The sequence below is a fragment of the Melopsittacus undulatus genome, chromosome 7 (genome assembly GCF_012275295.1).
Source record: "Melopsittacus undulatus isolate bMelUnd1 chromosome 7, bMelUnd1.mat.Z, whole genome shotgun sequence".
Classification (NCBI taxonomy): Eukaryota; Metazoa; Chordata; class Aves; order Psittaciformes; family Psittaculidae; genus Melopsittacus; species Melopsittacus undulatus.
In genome coordinates this window covers 46,372,720-46,397,573 of record NC_047533.1, presented here as the reverse complement: position 1 = coordinate 46,397,573, position 24,854 = coordinate 46,372,720, and the positions used below count along the sequence as shown (strand labels likewise).

The 24,854-nt window shown below is 39.2% G+C and overlaps 2 protein-coding genes across 4 annotated transcripts in view; one reads left to right on the top strand and one right to left on the bottom strand.

Moving 5' to 3' along the window:
- Positions 1-1,116: 1,116 nt before the first annotated feature.
- Positions 1,117-24,599, bottom strand: LOC117436414 (uncharacterized). The gene is made up of 5 exons (XM_034064451.1): positions 24,573-24,599; positions 20,395-20,787; positions 19,801-19,931; positions 18,568-18,648; positions 1,117-1,317 (listed from the first exon to the last, which is right to left on the bottom strand). The coding sequence occupies exons 1-5, from the start codon at positions 24,597-24,599 to the stop codon at positions 1,197-1,199; spliced, it is 753 nt and encodes a 250-aa protein (XP_033920342.1). The 3' UTR covers positions 1,117-1,196.
- FHIP1A (FHF complex subunit HOOK interacting protein 1A) overlaps positions 20,250-24,854 on the top strand; it is a 91,557-nt gene continuing 86,952 nt past the window's right edge. The window contains exons 1-2 of one of the 3 annotated variants that reach the window (XM_031048826.2): positions 20,250-20,499; positions 20,799-20,875. The gene's annotated coding sequence lies outside the window, so the exon portion shown is untranslated. Of the gene's footprint in view, positions 20,500-20,631; positions 20,888-24,854 lie in introns of those variants that run through there. The other 2 variants (XM_031048825.2, XM_005148952.3) reach the window with 2 other exon arrangements.

The following is a 24,854-nucleotide window of genomic DNA, read 5'->3' as shown; positions in this document are numbered from 1 at the left end:
TATGGGTTTATCATCCAGACCCAGGGCAAGACATTAGGAATAATCACAGCCAAAGAAAAATATATTTTGAGAATTTCTGGAGTAAATTGTCTCTTGTTTTACTCTGGTGCTTACACTGGCTGAATGTTGATATACTGCTGCAGCACTAGGGCTCATCTGTCTTTGGATTAGCACTAAAGGAAACGCATTAGTTTGACAGTTGTTGTAAGTAAGCCTTGAGCTTTTTATTTTTTATTCATGGCTGGTTAGGTGTGCAGGTCATGTTCCAGCCTCATTAGTGAATAGTGGCAACTTAAGTCTGGTTATTAATTTTCCAGCTTGCAAATTGTTAGCAACTGAAGCCCAATAACATTGACATAATGTTGGCTGAGCAAGATTTCTGAGTCTAGCAGGACTTTTCTTTTTGTTTCTTGATGAAAAATGTCTTGTTGAAAAAAAAAAAAGGTAACTGCTTAGCACTTGACAGGTTCACATGTGCTAACATTTCACCTGGTGTGTTAACAGCTGGAAAAGTGACATGCCTGAGTGTTTCTGTTCTGATTCTTCTTTTGATATTTGTTCAGGGATTCTGAAAATTTACAGTCCTGATTTTTCTCTGGAGAGTTTAAAAACAGATTTAGTGAATTAAAACAAATTACACTTCCTGTTTTCCCTAGGAAGTTAATTTTTGCATGAGTGTAATGGTTCTTGCGAACTTAAAATACCAAAATATCTTGTATTTGCAGGATGTAATCTCCATGTTATTTGCTCTGAAATACTTTGACATACTTAGTCTTTTACTAGCAGAAGTATTCATTCTGCGTCACTATCAGATCAAAACTTTCAGGAACAGCCATAAATTTTCATGATTTCCTAATGTATGACAAAAATTATATACAAAAGGGGCATGAGAAATGGAAAATCATCACTGTTAAGATGTTCCTAATATGCTAGCGATCACAGTACCCTGGCATGTTAATGAAATTAACTGAAGGCTAATTCAATTCATACACTTTTTTTCATCCTTGTAATTACCATAGTACAACTTTTATTTGTGTGACACATTTACATGTGTTTGTGTATACATGATTGTTCCAGAGTTTGAGGATTCCGGGTTGAGAGAAACGTGACACAATAAAGAATCATAACTGGTTTATTAATACAGGGAAAATATAGAGGTAACAGAAGATACAGTAAAGGATATCTCTGAAGTCTGGTTATCTTAGCAACCCCAAGGACCATGTAATGATGATCAGGAAACCAGCTCTGAGAAACATCATTGCAGTGTGAGGTGGCAGGCTCAACCTTAGCAGGCATCCCCATGGAGGCAATGTTGACCTGGGTGATACAAGGTTCTGCTTCTCAGTATTGCAAGAGGCTCAGGCTTTTATACTAACAAAAATGCACACTCACTCTTACACAGGGGGCCAGCCTACATCAGAAGAAGTGGCCAGCAATATCTTGAAAGGTCTCCAAGGGTCAGGACTTTTCCAGGGAGGAGGGAAAGCGGGACCTTCTGGGGAGGAGCTACCACAGACAAACAGTACTTTTCTATTTTTGTGTGTTCCACCACAGATCATTATGTAGCATCACTGGCACAGTGATCATTCCTATTTCCCTCAGTAATGAAGACACAATTCATAGAAATAAGTAAAGATTGACTTCTGGCCCTAGTAATAGAATTAAAGGCCAGATCTAGATAAAGTAAAACATTATGTTGCACAACAGGACAGCATCTATTCTATCCTGTAATTACTATTAAAATGACTTCTATAATTTTGTATGCCATTTTCCAGTCTCTTCATTCATTTTATAAATGTTATTAATACGTATTTTTTTCCTCCTAAAATTTGGTGTCCACTTTTCAAAACCCCAGTAAAATGAACATTGTGGTTTACCTTTCAATTAAATTCTTGGCAAATCAAGTGAAATGAATCTCATATTCATGGTTACACATGTTTTTCTTGTTGTGACTGAACTGTTGAGCTGAAGGAATATTGAAATGTCAGCATGCTTTTTGCTTATAAATAAAGAACAGGCATGTAGAGTGAGTGGTGTCAAGAGGGGAATGACAAATCATGTCCACATTATAACCCTATATTTCTTTTGTATATCCCCCATAAGCTCTACCTGATATTGACATGTAATTTCTGCAGTGTAATCCAAATCACGTTCAAAGATGGACAATTTTTATTACCATTCATCCTTGTCAGGGTCACTTGAACAGCGCATGTAACTGAACTCTCCAAGAGGCAATCTTTTTCTGTGCAGTTATATCAGAATACAAATAGTGAGCCCAGAAGAAATAGAAAAAACAGAAGTTCGTGGCCCTCCTGAGAAAGAAAACTGAACAGATTCTATTGAGCCAAGTAAAAAGGTTTTAAATTATGCCCATTGGACTTAATTTTTGATTTGTCTAATGTCTTGTTTCCAGAGTCCCATCACATGAATCTTTATATATTGAAAATATTCTTTAAAAGGCCTCCCAGTTCTCATACTACCTCTGTCTTCAGTCAGCCTGGCTAATATACACATGCTTCTTGAAAGCTTATTTCAAGCAAGAACTTCTGAGACTCGCCTTTATTAAAGACTAGTAAGGAATCAGGAGAAATGGTCAGATCAGAAACCATCTAACAGGGATTATCCTGAAAAGCTTTTCATTGATGAAAGACTGTGACATGGTCACCAATGAGGACAAGCAGTTTAAGGAACAGAGAGGTAGAAGCCAGAGAGCCAGGAAGCAAGGGACAGCGATAGAAAAGGGAGGGTCAGGACAAACTTGCTATACATTCTAGTTTATTTCTGACTTGAAATATTGCAAATGGTTGCCAATCATTAATAACTTAATCCAGGAAATAAAAGTAATGAAAAGATACTCTGAGATATTTGTTATTTCACAGAAATTCTGGCCTTACTGCACAGTTCTCATCTTTGTACTGTCAACTACACATTTGATTAATTCCTCACTTTACTCCCTGTTACATTGTTCTTTTGTTGGCTACAATGAAAAGTTGTGTTTATATATTTATTCTCTATATAGTATTTTCGCACAATTATGAAAAGCCCATATGGTTGACACTGATAGCAAGGAAGTTCTGTGGTTTCACCACAGCCTTCAGTGTCATGCCCTGTGCATCTCTCCTATTAGTTTTGGGAGTAAGTTCAGCAATGAATTGAAACAGCAAAGACAGCTGTATCACCACAGTGCTTCCTGGCAAGTGAGCCTCATGGATATCACTTAGGACATCTCAATAAAAGTGAAGCAGTTCTTGTGCACTTTAAATGTCTTTGTAGGAGTGCTCTACTGACTTTATGTCTACTAAGATAGTTGGAGTATCCTGGAATTGGAGTCCTTGTTGGTGATAGTATAAAGAGTAGAAAGGCTGTTTATTCACAGGCCTTTTGCAAAACATGGCAAATGGGAGCTGTCAGAACCAGAACTTCAGCATCAGTTGGAAGCTAGTTCAGACAGCTGAGCAACCCAGGACCAGAGAAGCACAAAGACAGATTAAAGCTAGTCATGCTTATCTTCCCCTAAGGCTGTGAATTCAGTCCTCCTGCTTCTAGACATGCAGTGTAAAAATTCTGTAATCCTGTTGCATTGTTTACTTAATTTGGTTGGCTCCCTTCTGTGTCAGGATTGGGTTTCCTCATTTAAAAAAAAATGCAGAAATATGAGTGCTTCCTCTAAGTTGCAAGCAGGCACAGGAGCCTGGAACTGGTATTTCTGCAAACCTATTTCAGTCTGATGAGGACATATACTCTAAGGCATTACAATCAAAACAATGGATTCTTTCTGCCAGCTTCAGCTGGTTTTGGATCAGGCATGTAAGCCCCCACATTATTCACAGAACACATACATGCAGTGTTGAAGCAATCCAATGGAAGAACTACGAATTTTCCAGGCCTGCAGATTGATTTAATGAGATCACATTTATGGGGCAATAAAGCTATTCCATTTCAGTTCTTTGCCTCTCTTCTAACAGACAACAGGGCTGCCAATTTCTGCCAGCTGTGGGAAATTCTGAGATGTGAATATTTATCCATTAGGATGTGAACAGAAAATATTAAAGAATAAAGTTTCAAAAAGCTGTGTTTTGAAGAGAAAGAAATGAACACCCACATAATTTCATAGCCATTTGTTAAATATAAGACCAAAAGGAAATCAAGCCAGCTTCCTGGAGCTAGTACAGTGAAAGTGGCTAGGTTTTTGAGCCTTAGTATACTGTTCACAGAATTTATCACATTCAATTCTTTTATGACAGACAGTATAACTTCATGTTTGTGTGTGATTGAGAGCTATATCAAAATGTGTTCCTGAAGAGTTGTATTGTATTGAGCAATTTTTCTCTTTACACTTCAATAGATTTACTATTGTGCGTATAGTGTCCACAAAATATCTATTATAAATAACAGTATTGGAGATTCACCACTGCCTGAAGGTTGTATGAGATTCTGTGCATATTCAGGATGAGATTTTTGCAGTCAAGACAGCAGAAGAAGACATTTGAGCTTAATAGACATAACATGAAAAGAAAAAGAACAAACAGTACAGATAATTGAAGCAGGAAAATCAAGAGAAAGGCCAGAACACTGAGTTGCTGAATGTGACACTAAGTTCTGTGTCTCTCAAATTCTTGTTCTTTAACTGTATCTGGCCATACCCTCCACTTTTTTGCAAGGGTAGTATCAGGAGTCCTGCTCCTTCTAATCTGCTTGTCCTGACTAAACCAGAATATTAGTGAACAGGAAATGCTGTGAGATAGAGTGCCTGGACTAAAGATTTTATTAGCTTGATTACACCAACACAAAGAGCTTCCAACTCAGACTGGGCCATTTAGATGCACTGTTCCTACGCTGAAGAGCTTACTGTCAAAACAAATATGGAAAAAAAACCCCAACACAAAACAAAGCAATGACAGAAGTAAAAAAAAAAAAAAAAAGGAAGAAAATACAATGCACATTGAAACTGAAATACAGAAAAGTGAAATGGCATTTCACCAGGGATGGCAGAAGCAGGGAATTAACTCTGTCTCTCCAAGGCTCTAACCTTGCTAGTTTGACGATGGTACCCAAGGTCTTTAGTGGCAAAGGACAGGAAAACTGGAAAAACTATATTTGAGTCCTCTAGGCACTTTCTGTTTTGGCACAGCTGGATTCTAGATATAACTAAATCATCTGGGTACTACGATAAATACACAGAATCTGCTTGGCTTACTAATTTCTAGTAAACAGAACAAGAGGAAAGGAAGACAAGGTAAAAGTAGTTACTTATATTTCCCTGTCTTGATTCTAAGGGGTTCTAAGGTTGATTTGGTTTTATAGGTCTTTTCCCCGTGTGAATAATTTGGATGCACAAGGAAGAAAAGGTCCCTTTCTCAGGATATAGAGATTATTAAAGACATTTTTACATTTCAAAAACATTGAGGGATGTTGTTTGTTTCAAACATACCAGTTTTGGACACCTAGGGTCCCAAAAGCAGAGCCAGACCAGATAGGTGAAAAGTATACAAATAAATTCAGGCCTGTAATATGATGCCATTGTAAAAACAAAGAAACAGTGGCATTTTGAGAATAGCCATGGATTGTATTTGGAATACAGCAGCATAAATAATCTTCTGTACAGCTCTGTTGCGGCTTTATTGCAGCCATATCTGAAACACAGTGCACTGGCATTTCCAACCATTTAGGAAGAATGCAGAATTAAAGAAATGGTAAATGGCAATGAAGTTATACAAAAATTTCAGGGAAAAAATCACAACACTTGGTACAAGTTGGACATTTTAGTATCTCCATGTGAAGGAAACAATTCAGTTTATTACTCAACACCTGAGCTGACTGTTACAGGATCCGGTTTAGTTTGCAGTTCAATTCATCTTAACAGTTAATTCTTGCAAACTACAGCTAATCTAGCTTTTGCCAGCTGTATGCCCCTGCAAACATAATTTGCTTGTGTGCAGATCTGGTGTAGTGACGTCCAACAGAAAATGTGTTGGTGCTTTCTCACTGTCTACTGCTCTAAATCTCACTCTTCAGCCTTGCTTGTAGGCTTGAGTGTTTCAGCTGCCTGTGTTAGGTGTCAAACCCTGCTGCACTGCAGCACTCACTAGGTTTGTACAGGGCACTGATCAGCATTCAAGGGACCTTGATGCTTCTGCTACATAAATAAGATACAGAGGAGAATCTTGTGCTGCCTGCATCATGCTTCAGGCAGCCTCACTTTCTTTCACATTCCAGTCTCTAGCTATCTGGTAAGAATCCCTGTTCTTTAAAAATAATTTCATTATATTGCAATATTATCACTTGCAACTTCAGCATATGGTTTTAAGCCACATCTCTAATGTTGCTCTTGCTTGCACTGACTGCTGTAGAAATACTTTAGAAAATGAGGCCATTTTTAATCTCCTTTTACACTGGTTTAGTTCCCAAGCTTTTTAGAAACCTGAGCTGTTTCTTATCCAACTTATTTCTGAGCTCCTCCTTTATATTGTTTTACAATCCTTCCTCCCCACCTTCTTTCTCAATCTCCTGTTCATAGTAAATTTACTTGTAATCTTCCTAAATGGGGGGCTATAGCTGTGGCATTCAGAGCTTCCTAATATATATTACTGTTTGGTTCCGACCCTAACTATTCTATGATTCTATGATTCTATGACATTGTCACTGTTACCTTCTTGGCAGAACTGATTAGCACTTTTAACAGCAGATTCTGTTTCAAAACCAAAGGTGCCCAATGGCTGAACATCCTGGAAAACACTACTATAAACAGTTTTGTCCCTTGTTATAATAATAAACTACATTAACACAAAATATTAAAATGCTGTAGAGATTCTCCGGAACAATGTTAACGGACATGGCCAAAGGTCAGCACCTGTTTTAGTTCACATCAAAGATGGATTTTTATTTCAGTAAGAGCAAGCTGTTCAATTTTTAACAACCCTGCTTCCTCTCTGCCTTCCAGCAAACCCAGGAGTGCATATAGGAGAATATTGAAAGGAAAACAGGCAGCAAAAATTTTGAGCTTGTTTTCAAGCAAGCCAATGATTCCTCTTTTATTCACCTGAATGAATGAATTTCCTTTGTTTTGGACTTGGATTTTTGAGATTTCTTTCAGACAGTAGGTATTCTTTATACAGAAAATAGTATCATTTTAAGCCCTCACTATATTTTGTGTAGCAACTGATGGTCACTGACAGGACATCAACCAGGGACTGTGTTCTGTGTAAGTTAACATCTACGAGAAATTAGATCTCTATCAACCTTGCAGTTTTCATCTCAGCTTGGGTGTGCTAAAAATGAAGGCAGGAACACATCTCAAGCTTGCTGTTATTCCACTTTCTGAATGGAAACATGCAAAGTTGCCCAAGGAGGAGGAGTAATACTATACATATATACATTCTCACCCTTTTCAACATGAGGTTTGTCAGTGGAGGGTCTTGACACTGTAAAACTCAAGCTTGCTCAAGGTACTCCAGAAGGCAGATCTGCTAAATTTCAATACTCTCCACTTTTAGAAGCACATATGAAAGTAGTGATTTATATTATAACCTACTAGGCAGTGTATTCTAACCTTGCATAACTGAAAGAATTCTTAATAAAAGTTTACAAGTCCCTTTAACCTGTTTGTAAACCACTATGGCCACATATAACCCTCTATGTTTAAAACACAGTTCGGTTCACTTGACTTGGTTACAGCTCAGATTCAAAAGCACCAGAACTTCATACTTATGAAGGACACCAGGCATGTATCTGGCTATAAATATCCACTTGCTTTTCTAGCCAGGGTATTTTGAAAGCATATCCTTCTGCTTTATGGCACAAAAGACTGAATGTTCTCTCATCTGAAAATCCAGTTCAAAATAGCATTGTATTAGACAGCCAGGTCAAGCAGCACAGTGGCAAATTGTATGTTAGGGTACCACAGTATGCACAGAATTAATGATCAAAAAGATAGTCTGTAATGTTTTTAAGATACCAAGCTGGTATATACCTACAGGGAAATGGTAGTCTTTTCCTTTATCCTCTTTAAAGTAATCAGATTCTCATTGTAGAACATGAAGCCCAGATATTCTATCACACCTTCCCAGAAACTCCGAAACAATTTATTCAGTGGAACTGAACCTGTAGTTTATGTATATGGCCATAGAGCGGCAGCCTAGTAACAAAAAAAAAAAAAAAGCCCAGAAGTAGCTTATGTTGCAAGAAGTGGGTATTTCCTAATGATTTAAGATTGCAACAGGGTTTGTGAACCACGTTGAGAGGAGAATAAATGAAGCATGACTAGTCCCTGGAAAGAGAAAAAAAATCTGGCCTTGATAAAAGCTCAATACTAAGGGGAGGGAGAGGAACGAGGCTGAAAATTAGATGGCAAAGGGGGTCAGATTACGTGCCCACACAAGCAAAGCTGATCAAAGTGTAAGAAACGAAAGATTTGATTTATATCTTGCAAATCAAATGCTTTTTCTTCCCTTTGATACAGGCAGTTAGTAGTTCCATCATCTATGGAAGCTGGTGGACAGGATTACATTAATACAAGATAAATTGTAGTTAAGTGGTTTCACAGGCTTTTCATTGATAAAAATACAGCTCAAAAAGCCTCAAATGTTCAACCACTAAAATGTCAAAGAACAGAATATCATTGTTCTGTTGTTTGCCAGAGTTTTATGTGCGAAATAAGAATAATTAGGTCTCTCTGCATTAGGCTTTATTTTTGTGTGGAATTAAGTGGGTTTAGCAGTTTCAAGCACACTTGAAACAGTATGTAAAAAAACCATTGAGACTGAGCGTTCTTTGCATTTATGGAAATGAAAATGAGGTTTAACTCCATTAATGCCAGTGGAGTTTTAACAGCATGAAATTGGTATGAAAAAAACATTAGCAACAGCAACTTTTAAAGAAGTTAGCTCCCAGTGCTACTAAATTATATAGCTCCTTAAAACCAGAATTATTTTATATGAACCATTTACAGTTTTACTTCAAACAGCTGCAATGATTGAATTCAGTTATTACACAATAAATATCTCCATGCTGTAATTCCTGATTTCTGCATCTGTGAGGTCCACATATTACTGATGTTCTTTGCAGACCAGAAGTAGAACAAAATTGAGAAAATGGAGATGTAAATGCCAAACAATTAGTAATCAAATACAGGCTGCACTATACTTCCGTGTGAATAACTTTCACCACAGCAAGCCTGAAAACTACCTATCAGACTGAGATATAATTTCAAAACTGAAAAACACCCTCACAAGAAGTTGAAGAAGCCTTTGCTGGCATACTTGTGTTCCTTCAAATTATCACATATCTCTTTTACCCACGCATATCCATCAGACCTACTTGGTTGACATTCAGTGCTTAGAGAGAACTGGTAAATATAATTCTTCCCAGAGCTGTAACAATTACTCTAAATAGTCCATATGCTACTCCTTTCTCTTCCTGCTGCTTGCAATAAATTGAGGTTTCTAAAGGATGAAAAACATAGTGGGAGCCTCCAACCTTCTCAGCTTCTTCCTGTATATTGTAACAAAATCAATGTCTTCTTTCCTTCAACTTCCACCTCACTACCACTTAGCCTGTTGGTACTTTCATGATTTCAATGTGAAAAGAGATGGAAGTCAAGTGCTCTATAATAGCTTACACAGATGGGTCTGTCCATCTGATAGCTCATCTTCTACAATCACTAATAGTACATACTTATGGGAAGAGGATGAAAATAGCTGAAGTGACCTCTTTCTCCAGCAATACTCAGTTCAGAAACTTTCTGAGCCAAAGAAAGCTCCAGGAGTACTTCTTTTCAATATCAGTTAAAATCACTGAGACTTGTCCTCCATTTTATTTACTCCCTTTTGAACCCATTTTAACTGTTGTTGCCCTATAACCATTGTCTTGTGATGATCAGTGACCTGGCAATGCATTCTGATATCCTTTCCTAGACTTCAGTTACTATCTCTCACACTAGCACTACCTCCCAGTTACTCACTTGCTCTAAACCTTCGAACAGATCACTTCATTGACAGCCCCCTATTGCTTATGTTATGAAAATAATGATGCCACAGACGCTACTGACCAAAATTAATGGCAGAAGCATTGAAAGGCCCTGACAGCTGCCTTTCTTAGGAAGTCAGGCATTGCAACTGGCTGTATTGCTGGGCCCAGGAAGCTATCTGGGATCAATGATACAAAATCCAACTGTCACTTACTAGCAGTGCCTTCAGGCAGGGATAGATACCAGGGTCAATACTATTTAACACCTTTAATAAAGATGGGATGAATTGCAGTCACAGCAAATTTGTGAGTGATAGCAAACTGTAGGGCACAGCTGTTACACTGGAGGGTAGGGCTGTTATTCAAAAGGACCTCTGCATCCTGGATAAATGGGTTGATGGGAACCTCATAAAGTTTAACAAAGGCAAATGCAAAGTCCTGTGTCAGGGAATAACTTTATGCAATAGGACAGGCTGGAAGCCAGGTAGGTAGAAAACAGTTCTGCATAAAAGGACCTGAAGGTCCTGTTGGACAAGTTGAGCATGAGTCAGCCCTTGTCTTTTATTGAAGGTACAGAGTGACAGGGCAAGAGACAATAGCTGGAAATCAGAAATATTTCCCACTAGGTATCAGAAACAACTTTGTTACGATGAGGGTAGTCCAATATCGGAACAAGGGCCCAAGGAGGTTGTGGAATCTCCATCCTTGGAAATATTTGAATCTGCACTGAAAAAAAGCCCTAAGCAACTTGATTGATTTGGTCCTTCTCTGATTAGGGTCTTGGCCAAGGTGGTCTCCAGAGATGTCTTCCAACCTGAGTGACTGTGCTTCTGAGTCTCTGATTGCTATGATTAGACCCAAAGAGGTGTCTGAACAAGAACTAGAAGAAGGTGGGGAACTAGTTACCTTCCCAGAAGAGATCAATTTCTGTCAAAAGAAGCCCTCTTTTGATTTGCAGGCTCCAGCTAGTAACAGATTAACTGCTATAAGTTCTTTTCTTAAGTGCCTAGGACTCAGTGTAAGAAATAGTTTCACAGAAATCTGATCTTGCCAATTGAAACAACCATGTACTATGCAACTATAGCACTTCAGCAGCTCAGAAGATGTCTATAGGCTCCAATATTGCTTTCCTTCAATTTTAATATTTATTTATTAGCATGTATTTCTGGCTATGCTTGCAACCTGATAAGCAACTTCCATTTGAGTTTCTGGATTCCAGTAAAGCAAATGAAACATTTTGATTCATTCACCCACTTTTTTCCTGCAGCTGTATACTACTTTCCCATATTATTTTCATGGAATTGGTAAGTTACATGTGTCTGGCTTATTTTGCATCTTTTGAAAAATTGTAGCAGAGCATTCATTACCTTATCACGTAGGAATACCAGCATAGAAATATGTACCTACTTTGTGACTGCTTTCCCAGGTTTACGGAGAGGTTCATGGAATTTGAATCCTGAGGCATTATTAGATCATAGAATCACAGAATGGTTTGGGTTGGAAGAGACCTTAAAGCTCATCCAGTTCCAACCCGCCTGGCATGGGCAGGAACACCTTCCACTAGACCAGGTTGCTTCAGGCCCCATCCAACCTGGCCTTGAACACTGCCAGGGATGGGGCAGCCACAGCTTCTCTGGACACCACCCTCACATGGAAGAATTTCTTCCCAATATCTAATCTAAATCTCCACTCTGTCAGTTTAAAGCCATGCCCCCTTGTCCTGCTACTACATGCCCTTGTAAAATGTCCCTCTCCAGGAGCCTCTCTTCTCCAGGCTAAACAAGATCATCTTGTCATATTTTTTGTGCATCATAGCTATTCAATGTTTATTACTTATTTTGTTAATGCAAGACAGGGAAGTGCCTTGACTAGAGCATGTAAGGCCACATGTGCATTATCCAGTCCCACTCACATGCACATGCACACAAAGCATTATGTGTATATTAAGAAATAAATATCCACACATTTATACTATTCATATACATATATAGACTAATGTCTAGGAACCAAGAATAATGAACTAAAAGAAAAAAAGTACAGGCTTAGGTTTTCAGCTACACCACAGATTTTCTTTTTAGTAAGGTACAGGCTGATAGCATATTAGCTCTTTGAATATAAATGGGATTCCTACTCAGATGAATAATGCAGAATAGAGACTAAAGGACTTCAGACTTTGACATTAGTTACTGTCATCATTTGGCAGGTGAGAAATTCCCACGGGTCACAATTTTATACATTTATTCCTCATGATTCCACTAATCTCTCCTCTGCAAAGCTGAGCTCTACTAACTGGAGCTTCTCCTCCCATCCAATGCAGAAAACTCCAACAAAAAGCCTCTAGTGACTGGAACAGATGTTGCTGTTTATTTAATTTATTTATGCTACTAATGCACAGCTGCCAGGGACAACAAACGAAAAACAAAGAATTCCAGCAGGATTCCAATTTCCAGTGACTACACGTTAAAGGAGAGTCCCTAAAAATTATATATTTTTAAGCAAGGGTGTCAAGCTTGAACTTGAATAAGTAATTTCTTGCAATAAAGAATCTCAAAACACTAGTATCTGCCAGCTTATGTTCTGTAAATATTTACAAGTTTTTGGGTGTGCAAATTATAACTGATTTCTCAGGGACAAGCATGTACAACTCATACTGTACAGTTAGGCCATATTTCTTAAATTCTAACAGTCCAAGTTCAAAATTAGTAACATTTCATTATGGAATTCACTCTATTCAGGATACTAACTATGCATTTTTTTCTTTTCCTTTGTATAGGTAGGCAGCAACCATATGAAATTTTCCCTTAATGAAAGTAAAATACTACAGAATCTCAGTATGGGGAGAGAAATACAAGGAATAACAGGAAAAGCAGAACAACTCAACAGAAATACCATAAAAAAGGCAGCTAAAAGACAAATTCCCTTGAATTACAATTCTGACTGTTTCTAGTTCTCTGTTTTGCCTTCAAAATAGAATCATAGAAGAGTCAGATTTGGAAAGGACCTTAAGATCATCTAGTTCCAACCCCCCTGCAATGGGCAGGAACTCTTCACACTACACCATGTAGAGATAGCTAGTAGCCAGATTTCCAGCAGCAGTGGCACTGCCTAACTTTCAGATGCCAGAGTGAAATTTATCTTACTGGTTACTGGTCCTTCATGGAGTGTATGGGCACAAGTAAGTCTCTTACAAAGGTCAGCCAGGAAGTCTCCACTGAGGAGGGAGCTGCTTAGACATAGCTTAAAGGCTGTGCAACACAGAAGGGTGTAACTGCAATTCTGTCCTCCCTGAAGAATCAGTGTATGAATTAGGGCTACAAATGAAGACTTTGATTTAGTTAGCGCCCAGAGTCTAGGAACTGCTCTTACAAAGAACTGAAGGTAGCTTTCTTCAGAACATATATGCTGAGGAGTTGCTGTTGGCCCTAGAAACAGTACATTAACAGATCATTTGCCTACCAACAAAAAAAAAAAATGAGCAGGGCTTAATTTTAACTCAGCCAAAGAAATTCAAATTCACCTTTCCATCCTTGCATCAGTGTTTCTTACATCAACTTATACAAAATGGGAAACTAAGGAGTCTTTTGAAGCTGGAGTACTATGCTGCAAAGAACACAAGCCTGAGAAAAGTAAGCAAGAGTAGCACGATTGCACTACCTGGCAGCTAGGAACTAGTTCTCAAAGGGAGAGAGAGAGAGTTGAATCCAGTCTTTGATCCTAATGCTGTTTATGCATTTTATCAAATGATTTTTAACTGCAAAGGGTTATGAACACTTCTTACCTGCCAGGTGCTTTTGAAAAAAATCCCAACAGGATTTTATTTCAAAGAATATAGGCACCAACTAATGCTGGTATAATCTCCATTAGTCATTGACTGAATTGCTGAGGATTTTAATAAAATTTCCTGTTGAATACCTTGCAGAACAAGTCCCTTCCTTAAAATACGAGGGTTTACGTCTGTGATTTTGCTGGAAGCAATTTTGGAGATTTTGTCTTCACTGTTCTCAGTGTCTTTCTCAGAGTTTCTCTCCAACTGCCCACTCTGAGAGCTTGAAGTAATTAATCTCACACAAAGATTGGTGCCCAGCTCTGCTCTTGCCCTGAGTATTTATTTGGTATAAATAAAATCATTACTGGCAAAAAATGAAAAACAATATTTTTAAAAAATTAAGTAAGCGCTTCTCTCAGCTTCTTTGTACTTAAAGACTCTTACCAGTTAGCCATGAACTCTGAAGAGAAGTTAAGCTACAGTGTAAATGATTAAGGATGACTGAGTTTCTAGGAAATAAAAAAGTTTTTTTCTGTACATTGTACGCAAGAAATGCAAAGCAAAGCTTTTCTCCTTTGCAAGTCGTATTTCTGTCTCCTATTTTCTCTGTAGAAAGTCATACCTACTGACTTCACAAAGTATCTGACAATGGTGAAGAATCACTTTATTCCAGACTTAGGCAAGGAACAATAAAAAGCATATGCAGAGGAACAAAACACTAGTAAGAATTATTCTCTGATTCACTATAGATTTTTTTTGCCTAGCAGCTGAATGGCTCATGTCCTGTCTAGTATTGGCCTATTCACAGAGGAAATCAGTATTCATACACTCACAGAAGAATTCTACTTAATAATATTTCATTGTATTTTAAGTAGTATAAGAAAGACATGCAGACTTGTAAAATCTTTTGTTGCCTGTTTTGTCTCTGCATCTTACCAGGTGTGCAGGTGGACAGTAGTATTATTCAGAGATCAGTGGGCTTGTACAGGATGACATTTCCTTTTTCCCGCCCTCAGTAACAATTGCCAGCAGGTACAAATTCATATTAGTTCAGGGGAAAAAGGAAAAAGAAATTCCAGTATGTCTGATTTCACATCTGGCAGCTAGGCTTCATGCACCACAGACTGCAGGATTTTCCCGTATAACAGGTAACCTATTTCCCATTGTCAGTACCTCAGTGATTAGACAGGTGGTCTATCAGAAGGACAAAGTAAAAGGTTTTTGGGAAAGCAGACAGAAGTGTGTCTTAGATAGGGCAATATAATGGTGAAAACTACAGGAGATGTTATGAAAACAAAGCAAATACTGTGTAGGTATTACTAAGCAAGTGCTTCTCTAAGGCATTTAAACACATTGTAATTAGTTGGGAGGAGGTCTTGTATCTGAGCCAACATTCAGTAGTGCTGCTGCAGTCTACTAAAATCTTCCCTACTCAGGAACTGCCGTCATTTCAGTTTTTAAAAAATATGAGATAATTAAATTATTATATCCAGATTGTCAGGGGTGATTTTTTTGGAGGGGTAAGAATAGAAGACATGATGGTTTTCACTGTTGATGAGACATGAGTGCAGGTTGTAGGTTATAGAAGAGTAGCTTTGGCTCTGTTTAAATACCATGTTCGCTACAATCACAATCTGTATAGCCAGAAAAGAAGAATAACTCTGATAACCTGATTTTCATTAAGAAATGTGTTATGTAGTCCTTGGGCAAAGCTCCCACTGGACCTGGGAGTCTAACAAGTAATTAGAAAAGGAGGACTGAGCCTTTAAAGAGTCTACTACTACTCATCCTCTAGGGGTATAGTTTTGTATTTAACTTCAGCTGTATTCTTAAGGTAAGCACTTTGCTAGGGTCCAGACATAAATCTTCACTGGCAGGGATGGTCTGGCAAATCTGAAAGAAATCTAGGAGAGACTGGAAATGTTTCTATCCTGCAACACTAGCAGGCTGCAGAGGAGGGAGGTTTTGTTTCTGTGAGAAGAGAGGCTTTTTGTCCTTTCTTATTTTAAAACAAGTGATTAGTTGCCCCCCTCCTCCCTAAAACCACAGCTTGAAGGATTTACAGCACAAGTTCAGGGTTCAGCACTGTGTTTTCAAAGCATGATGAGAAAAAGGGAGTGTCTGAAGAGGACAAAAGAAAGTTCTCTGATAATGCAGAGGATATATTATAGCATGTGCTTTAGACACATACTCCAAATAAAAAAACGTTAAAAAAAATAGGATAGTGCAATTGTTTCTAGATGCCCATCTGTTAAAAAACACTTTTGGAATCATACTTTCAGTTTCACATATTCTTTATGTTAATTTATGATGCCACAGCTCATTTCTGCCCTCGTGCTGCTCCCTCTCTTGTGCCAGGGTAAGGATTTATGTGGTGGCAGGTGAACCAGATCAAAGAACTGATCCATGTTAAAGTTAGACATATAAAAGGGGGGTTAATTTTAATCTGTATCAGGGAACTGATAAACAGCTGCAGATTTTCTTTGACTGCATCAGGGAAGATGGAAATGTAGGGAGGGAGAGAACGAGTGGGCGAAGGCAAGATTACTTCTTTTGATAGCAGTGCTGACCTGTGCCACTTTACAGCGTTTGAGAAATTACAGACTATGAGCGGACTGACTTGTGGAGCAGAGCGAATTAACTTATTCACGAAATCAGTGTCAAGTCCTTACAATGTATCATAGAAAACCAAATCTAGCTTTAAAGAGGAAAAATATTTTTGTTAAAGGGGCAGTGAACTTATTTTGTTTTTTCTCAGGAATCGCTAATTTATAATGGTCAAAGAAATGTGAGTCTTTTTAACTAAATCCCGTTTATACAAGTTCTTCAATATACTTTCTTTTGTTTAAAGAGTTGTCTTGAAACAAGTAAATCAACAATTGCCAATTAAGATAGATTATGAAATCTTTTCAGTTGTTTCTCTTCATCAAACTACAGACACTTAAAGGTAACTTTAATTTCCAATCTGTATGTATATTTTTATTAGTTACCAGTCTAGCCAAGTGCTAGGATTCTTCCATGTAAATGTAACATTTATCTTTAATATACTAATGATTTTAGAATGGTACTACATTATAAATTTTGCAAAACTGTATCTCAAAAAAGCTTGGGGACATCTTTGAACATTCAGGGATAAATGTTGTTTACACTACTAAGGTGAAACATGATTTAGGTAGAAGTAATCAATGATTTTTCATAAACATTTAAAGTATGATGCTTTTCTGTCTTTGTGTGAAGGTTTTAGGGTGTGTAGAGACCTTTCTTAAGATTTAATACAGACTTTTTTTTCTGTTGCTCACAGAATGTGAGAAAGAAAGGCCACAACATAGCATATAACATGAAAGTTCAGGCTGTTCAGCCTGGAGAAGAGAAGGCTGCATGGAGACCTCATAGCAGCCTTCCAGTATCTGAACGGGGGCTATAGGGATGCTGGGGGGACTCTTCATTAAGGACCGTAGTGACAGGACAAGGGGGAATGGCTTAAAACTTAAACAGCAGAGATTTAGATTGGATATTAGGAAGAAGTTCTTTACTGTGAGGGTCATGAGGCACTGGAATGGGTTGCCCAAGGATGTTGTGAATGATCCATCCCTGGTGATGTTCAAGGCCAGGCTGGTTTAGTGTGAGGTGTCTCTGCCCATGGTAGGGGAGTTGGAACTAGATGATCTTAAGGTTCTTTACAACTCTAACTGTTCTATGATTCTATGACTCTTATGACTCAGAAAAATGCCTGTATTCCTCTTCATTTTTAAACGGGATGTGTTTATCCTCTAACACCTTTTCTCAATATCAGCTATTTTGCTAAGAAGCAACTGTAGTATAGATTTGTTTTACTGAGATGATATCTAAATCACATCCACAAAAAAAGCTGTCTTAAATGGGGCAGCTCAGGGGTCACTTAATTTATAGCAACCATTCTGTTTTATTGACAGTGACTTGTTTGGATTTTTTTTTAAATGAAACTATATTCATCCTAAGTGTTTTCTATTTGTAGTACACCTGCAACTTGCAGCTGGAGAGTGTAGTTAAATTCTTTGCATAAAGCACACTTCCTAATGGACAAATGCTGCTACATTTAAAACATGTAACAAACAAACATACTTTAAAACATGTAACAAACAAAAAAAAACACAAAAAACCCACAAAAAACCCAAAACTACAGGAGGAGAGCTCTTCTAAAAGTTGTCTGTTTTACGTATATTGCTATGCTTGGTCATTTTTATCTGCAACAGTAATTTTTTGTCTGACATTGTGGGCATGCCCCTGGGTCACAGAATGCAGAAGCTTTCTGAAATTTCTTTAGAAAGTGAGTTAAACTGGTGACCAAAGTATAAGCAGACATGTTGTTCTGTTCTTTAACTATTGTAAATATAAACTTTGTTGTAATTATTGCTTAAAACTAGAGGCACTGCACAATTAATTGTAATGATGACACAATACTCAAGACTCACAAATGCTGTTCATGAAATCTCATGTTATCTTCACTACTTGCAACTATGCTGTCAGTCAGTTGTGTTTGGGTTCAAGTGGTACGCCTCTTGTACCTGGGTGAAGTATTTCTTAGAAGCTAAGAATGCCTTCAGAACAAAGAGGGCTGGTAGGAGGATTAGTGAGAGGCCTGTGATAAGCCATCTTTACACTTCTATCTCTTCTGTGTGATAGAACAGCTTATCTAATGATTAAGAGACAGGGATGTAAACAGACAGCTATCTTCAATTCAACCTAATTATCACAGGAAAAATAATTATGGAATGTTTTTGAAATGCTTAGAGCAGTGATAGAAAGAAGTGAAATAGATGATATCAGCATCAATAACATGCACTGTTTCAGAGGCTCACTCCTTAATGATCTGCTTACGATGAGATGTTTCACACAAAGGGCATCTTTCATCTGTGTGCTGGCTGACAGTTCCCAAGCTCCTGAGACCAAACAATATAAACAGAAGTATCCTCTCAGTTTCTGCTCTTGACAATCTTGACAGTCCTCTTGACAATTTGACCAAATTCCCAAGCTGGCTTCTACTCTACCATCCTAAGCAGCCACCAAATGCCACCCACCTGTGTACCCAGGCTCTATAGTAGAACATGGAAGCTGCTTCCTGAAAAAATGTTAATACAAGATCTAATGTTGGGAAAAACGTCTCCAACACAGACATGCATGCCCACATGATAACAGGTTCTGGATTCAGACTATGAGGAGGATGACATTAGTAGCACTGCTGAGCACCTCTATCATAGTATTTGCAATAAGGAATTATGTGGAACTAATATTTTATCTTGCAGTTCTGAAAACAATAAACAATGACATGTCTCTGGAAATGGCATTTCCCCCTTTCCCCTTTAAAGCTTAGATTTAGCTTCAACATGTGTCAAGATACAAGAACCACTGATTTTTCCAGTCTTTCTAACCGGAGGAACCTCACTCACATTAGTTTTATTTCTGGCTGGAGTTTTGGATGATAGTTTTGTCTTGGGTTGGAAATCTTAACTCTGGCATACCTAGGTGTGAGTTAGTTTGTGTGAAAATAGTTAGTTAGTAATCTTAATAAATGATTCTTTAATTTCATGGAGCGTTTAGTGAGAATGCTTCCTGAGCTCATAGAGAACACCACTACACTTGTTAAATTATATTATACATTTATTTAAATTAGCTGTTACCCTAATAGGCCAACATCTATTCCTATTTTGAGTCATTAGTGAAATCACAATCAGTACCCTGCAGTCTAATTAATTTATCTGAAGTCATTAAAAAAGACACGACAGCATATGGAACCATACTTAACTATTCACCACAGCAGTGTATCACAGTTATAGTGAGGTATTTAAAAATAAGAACTATATAGCTGGCATGTGAAAGTAAAAACTATATGGCTTGTATCATTAGGGAATGACCTCTAATTCTAATTTTTAAGTATTATGTGTTATATTTAAAATGGTACTTCTGGCTTGTGGGTTTTCCATGCAGGAGCAATTGATGGCAGCAACCTTCCTCAGTTACTCACAGGGGCTACATGAGTAACCCTCTGAAAGTATCTAGGCAAATGCAAGTAGGTGATTCTCCCCTGCCCATACCTCTTCCGAAAAGCAGACAGGCCCCAAAGACCAGCGTACTGCTCACCAGGGATGGAGGACTTCAGACGTGCCATAGGGAGCACTGGCATTTTCCGCTGGGAGGGAACACCATCCATATGCCACTGTATCATCTAAAGAAAAGTAACTATTAGTAATAATAGATTAAAAAGAGTGCGTGTTTCTCGTGGCTTTGGTCCAGGAACATGTTCCTTTCGGGGCCGAGACTTCCTCACCTGATAGCCACAACCGTCACCTCAAGAGGCGGCACCGGCCGACACCCTCTCCGCCGGCTTAGGCGGGAGCGGCCATCCGCCAGGGGCCGCGGCGGGCCGGGCCGGGCCTGGCCTCGCCTCACCCCGCCAGGTCGCGGCTCCTCCCCGCCGCTCTGACTCAACGGCCCGGCCCCCGCTTACACAAACTCCGCGGACGGTGCCGACTTAGGGCCGCCCGCCATGAGGGGAGAGATGCGAGGGGGAAGATGCCCGCCCTGAAGGGACGGAGCCTCTGGGGCGGTCGGTGAGGGCGGGCTTGAGGGGGATCTCTCCTGGGGGATTAGCGCGGGCCCCGTCTGCCCCATCGCTGACGGCGACTTACCTTGGCAGTCGCCTCCCTCCCTCCCGGAGCCGGTGGCTTCGGCAGCGAGGGAGCGGAGCCGCCTCGCCCCTCCCCGGGGAAACTTTCCGGCACCGCCCGCGACAGGTAGGGGCCGGGCCCCCTGGGGCGGGAGCCATGAGGGGGTGGCCATGGTTGGGGACGGGCCTCGGACCTGGCGGCGGGGCCTCCGTGGCGGACACGGTCATTCCCGCCTGGGGTTAGGCAGTGCCGCTTGACCTCTCCGGCGGGGCGGGGTGGGGTGGAGCGGCGGTCCGGTGCCCCCCGCAGCCGAGCAGCTGCTGTCTGCTTCAGGGCTGCCGAGGGCAGTATATAGGTCACTGGAAGTAATGCCTGCCTAATCCCCTTTATCTTTTTGGCTCGGCTTTTCCGCTGCTGGTTTGCAGGGCGACGTGGGCAGCATTGGTGGCAAACTTGAGGGAGAGGACCCAGACTGCGCGCAGGGCTGTGAGCCGGGGAGCGGGTGAGTGCCAAGGTGAGAGCATGGAATGCGAGTTTTTATTTCAAATAAGGCTTTTTTTTTTTTTTTTTTTACTCGCAAGTGTGATGCTTTATTCAGTGCCGGGTACTTCTGCTTCGGTCAGTTAGCTGCGTGGCCCTGTGTGTGGGTTGTCAGTGTGGTGTGGGCTTCTGTTTTAACAGACTAATAACACTGATTTTTTTTCGGGACACTGTCGCTCACGAAATCACTGAAAGCTATTTTGATGTTTTCCTGGGGTGCCAAAGGAAATAGAGGTTTCTACAACTTCAGGGCCCTGATAACTGGAGAAGGGAGTGTGTCCTCATAAAGCTGTGTTGCTCTCTGGTCTTTGAGGCAATGAAGAACAAGGTCATGTGAACGTGTTCTGTCACCTAGGGTGGTTGGTAGTAACTCGGCATGATTTTGAGTTGCTCCATGTGGACTAGTTTGTAGGTGCAGGCAGTGTTAAGAGGCTGTGTGTAGTGCCAGCCTGCCAGTGTGGGACAGTTTACCAGGTTGGGGCGTACGGTTTCTTATAACTGAGAAATGCTAAGACACACCTGTACTGTTTAGAGATTTTTATTACTGTCTGATTTCCTCCTTATCCCTGGGGTGTGCGATCAGTTTTCTGATTAGCATTTACACCTCTTGTGTGGTGATAATAAGAAGAAAAATGCCTAAAAATAGGTGTGTTGTTTTATATGCTGCCATACTACTTCTGAAAAAGACCTCAGAATCTGCCAGTCCCCTCTCTGCCTAGATGTTTTCTGTTGACTTATGTGAAACTGATGTTGTTCAAGAGTTTATAGTTGCGTTTTTCATCTGTACAACAGTGTTTTTATTCTTCCTCATAGCTGTAAGAAAGATTCAGGGCCTCATCTCGTTAGTGGTGAGGCATGATGCTTTTATCTTGTTTTGATTTTCAGAGAGAAGAGGGAGTGATAATAAACTGTCCATTCAAAACAGTTCGCACACAAACATAGTAATAGTACAGACCAATGCTTCTTGCCTGTGCCAGTTTTACTTTATAATTTCTAGAAGTAAACCTTTTTTAAAAAATGGCGATTGGAAGGGTTTATAATACCTGACAGTGAAGTTGAATTAGGGTTTTCATGTTGTTGATGTTGCCTTACTTCTGCTGTGCTGTGTACAAAGAGCACTTGATCTGAAACTAATCTAAGAATTAGGACCTAATGCTGTAATTCATTTCTTCCTCTCTGCCTCTGCTTTAATGAATATGGGAGGTCAAAGGGAGAAGGACAAGACAGAAAAACTTACAATTTAGTTTGTAAAGTATAATTACAAAAGGCATGATTGTACCAGTGAGATACTGGTTTGAGGATGGCAGTTGTGAAACTGATGGAACATCCTGGTGCCTTTTTCTGCTATCCATCTCAGTCAAGACAAAGGTTTTCAACTGACTTCTGCTAGCAGATACAGGATTCTGTTTATTGAGCCATGGTGACTGATGATATGTGCTTTGACAACTAAGTGAATTCTATTGAAATTATGAAAAATGTGTTGACAAAATCCACAGAAGAAACACAACTTCATTTACATTTTTTTTCTTTTTTTTTTTTTTTTACATTACTGTATCCACACTGTGTCTAATTATGTGGTGATGATGGTAAAAAACTGATTATCCTCTCTGTAAGGGCTATTTTAGATTTGGTTTTTTCTCTAAATGGGGTACAAAACTTCATACAATCTGAAACCTCGAGGACCAAAATTGGAGACTGCTGCTGACATGGTTTTATTTGATCCTCACATGAAACTTGAATTTTAGAAACGTAAAGATGTATTTTATTTTCAAGAGATTATACTAATGCATTGATTGATGCCTGTTAAGCTTAAGTCTTTGGATTTACAGACTCGCAGTACCATCTGAAGCATCAGTTTCTCTGATAAGCTGTTCATGGAGTGGTTATCAAGATGACTTTGATGTACATCAAGTTTAGAGTCTTTTTTTAAAAAGAATTATTCACAAATACTTCTGTTCCATTCTTGCATATCATTATTTGTTAGTGTACAAATGCTGCTTTTTGATGCTTGCTGAAGGTTTCATTATAAGGGCTTGTAAAATTTTAATTAGGCTTATGGAGACCTTGTTTAGTTCTTTAATGTTTGAGTTGCACACTTGAGTTTAAAAAATGCGCGTCTCCACATCCTGGTATAATGTTATTGTACTTAGTAGTTTCTTTCAATCATTCAAGAGAGGTATTCTCTCTCTCAGTTTGTGCTCTGTGGCTTGTCTAGAGTAATTGGTATGTTATATGCTGCTGAGAACAGGGCTTTTGTGACCTCTTGTTCCAGCCATCCTTTTTTGTAACAGTTTTATAACTATATTTTGCTTTACAGACACTTAAACTCTCAGACTTTCCTGCTCAAACATGCTGACTTGGCACTGTTACCTTAGTTGTCGCCTCTTCTCAGCTTAGTCAGATATTTAGGAATCTGACAACCCAGGAAAAAAGTGTATACTTTATCCTCATTAAAGGAAGCTCTCAGGTAGGGTATGGAGGAAGCTGTTGGCAAAATAGTGCTTTTTGTGTCCTGCTTTTGGGTGTGTTTCAGGTAATGTATTACACAAGAGTGGGTGCCTATGCTTAAAGTAAGAATGCACTTTTCGTGGTCTGATAGTGTTTAGTCAAGACAAGCAACCTGGAGTGCTTCCAGAGGAGGCTAAAAAGTTCTGCACTAGTCAAAAACTAGGACACTGGTGATCTGGAAATTCTGATTTTTCTTCTGTTATCAGTACAGCACAGTGGCCAAATAATGGCTTCTAAGTAGTGGCAGGTATGCTGCTCTATGATAATGCTGTACCTTTAAAAACTCATGTGAACAGCTTCCAAGAAATGGTGCCTTTTCCTGATTGGATTAGTCCATCTGGAAAGTGGAGCTAGGACTTTACTGTGTCATGAGGAGCAGGTCAGTTAGACCTGTATCAAGTCTGAAGACTGGGCTGAATTGAAAAACAGTTTTGAGTGCACTTGTGAATGCTTACAGCAATAAGTGGTTCTGGCATAATTACTCCTGTGTAACATATATACACACACCAGGACATTTCAAAGTGTCAATTTAAGTTTGGAGATGCTATGAGGGTAGCAAAGCATTAACAGCTGAAGTTGGTGTTATGCAGACAGAGGAGCTTTTGGGAATACATCTTGCCTTCATTTCTGTCTTAGGCATTGATTGTAAGACTTCCTATTGTTTTATGTAGGTATATTTCAGTAAATGACTCATTAATAGTATGATAAGAAAGCTTTCCATTTTAAATCATGTGGCAAAAAACACTGTGTCAAAGGTGATCCCAAAGGGCATGTCCTGGTGGGGCAATTCCATGTGGAATGGAAACAGAGCAGGTAAGGTAAGAACTGGTGACAGCAGTGTAGAGTCTCAAGGGATGTGAAGACACAATCTAAGAACATGTTACCTCTGATATCTAGTGGGATTACCTTTAATTAATGGAGGAAAGTTTGGAAACATGACACAAATACAGCTATCTGCATGCAGGAGGCCTGAAACCTTAGTTCCATAAATATGCATAACAGTATTTTTCCTTCAAAATCATCTGCCACCTGAAGAGAAGGAATGAGATCCTGAATTTGTGTAACATGTACTTGAGGCTTTGACTTGCATTATCTCTGAACTAAGTGCAGCACGTTTTCATAGCAGTTGTAGAATTTGTCCTGAAATTTACCTGTTTCAGACTGTTGTGGCTCCCCATGATGGGTAGTAAGTTATTGGGAAATCAATAACTACTTTTGGTTGATTGGTTGGTTTTTGTTTTAAGGAAAAGGTCAGGTTGTGATGTAATACTGAACTGCCCACCTACACTGTGATGATAGGCCATGACAATTAATTCTAGTCCAGTCATGGTTAGCATTGTGGAGGACATGTTATCTGCCTCTCTGTGGGGAAATACATAGCTAGGCTACTGGTAAAAATATTAGGCAAATTCTTATGTATTTTTTGCTGTTTA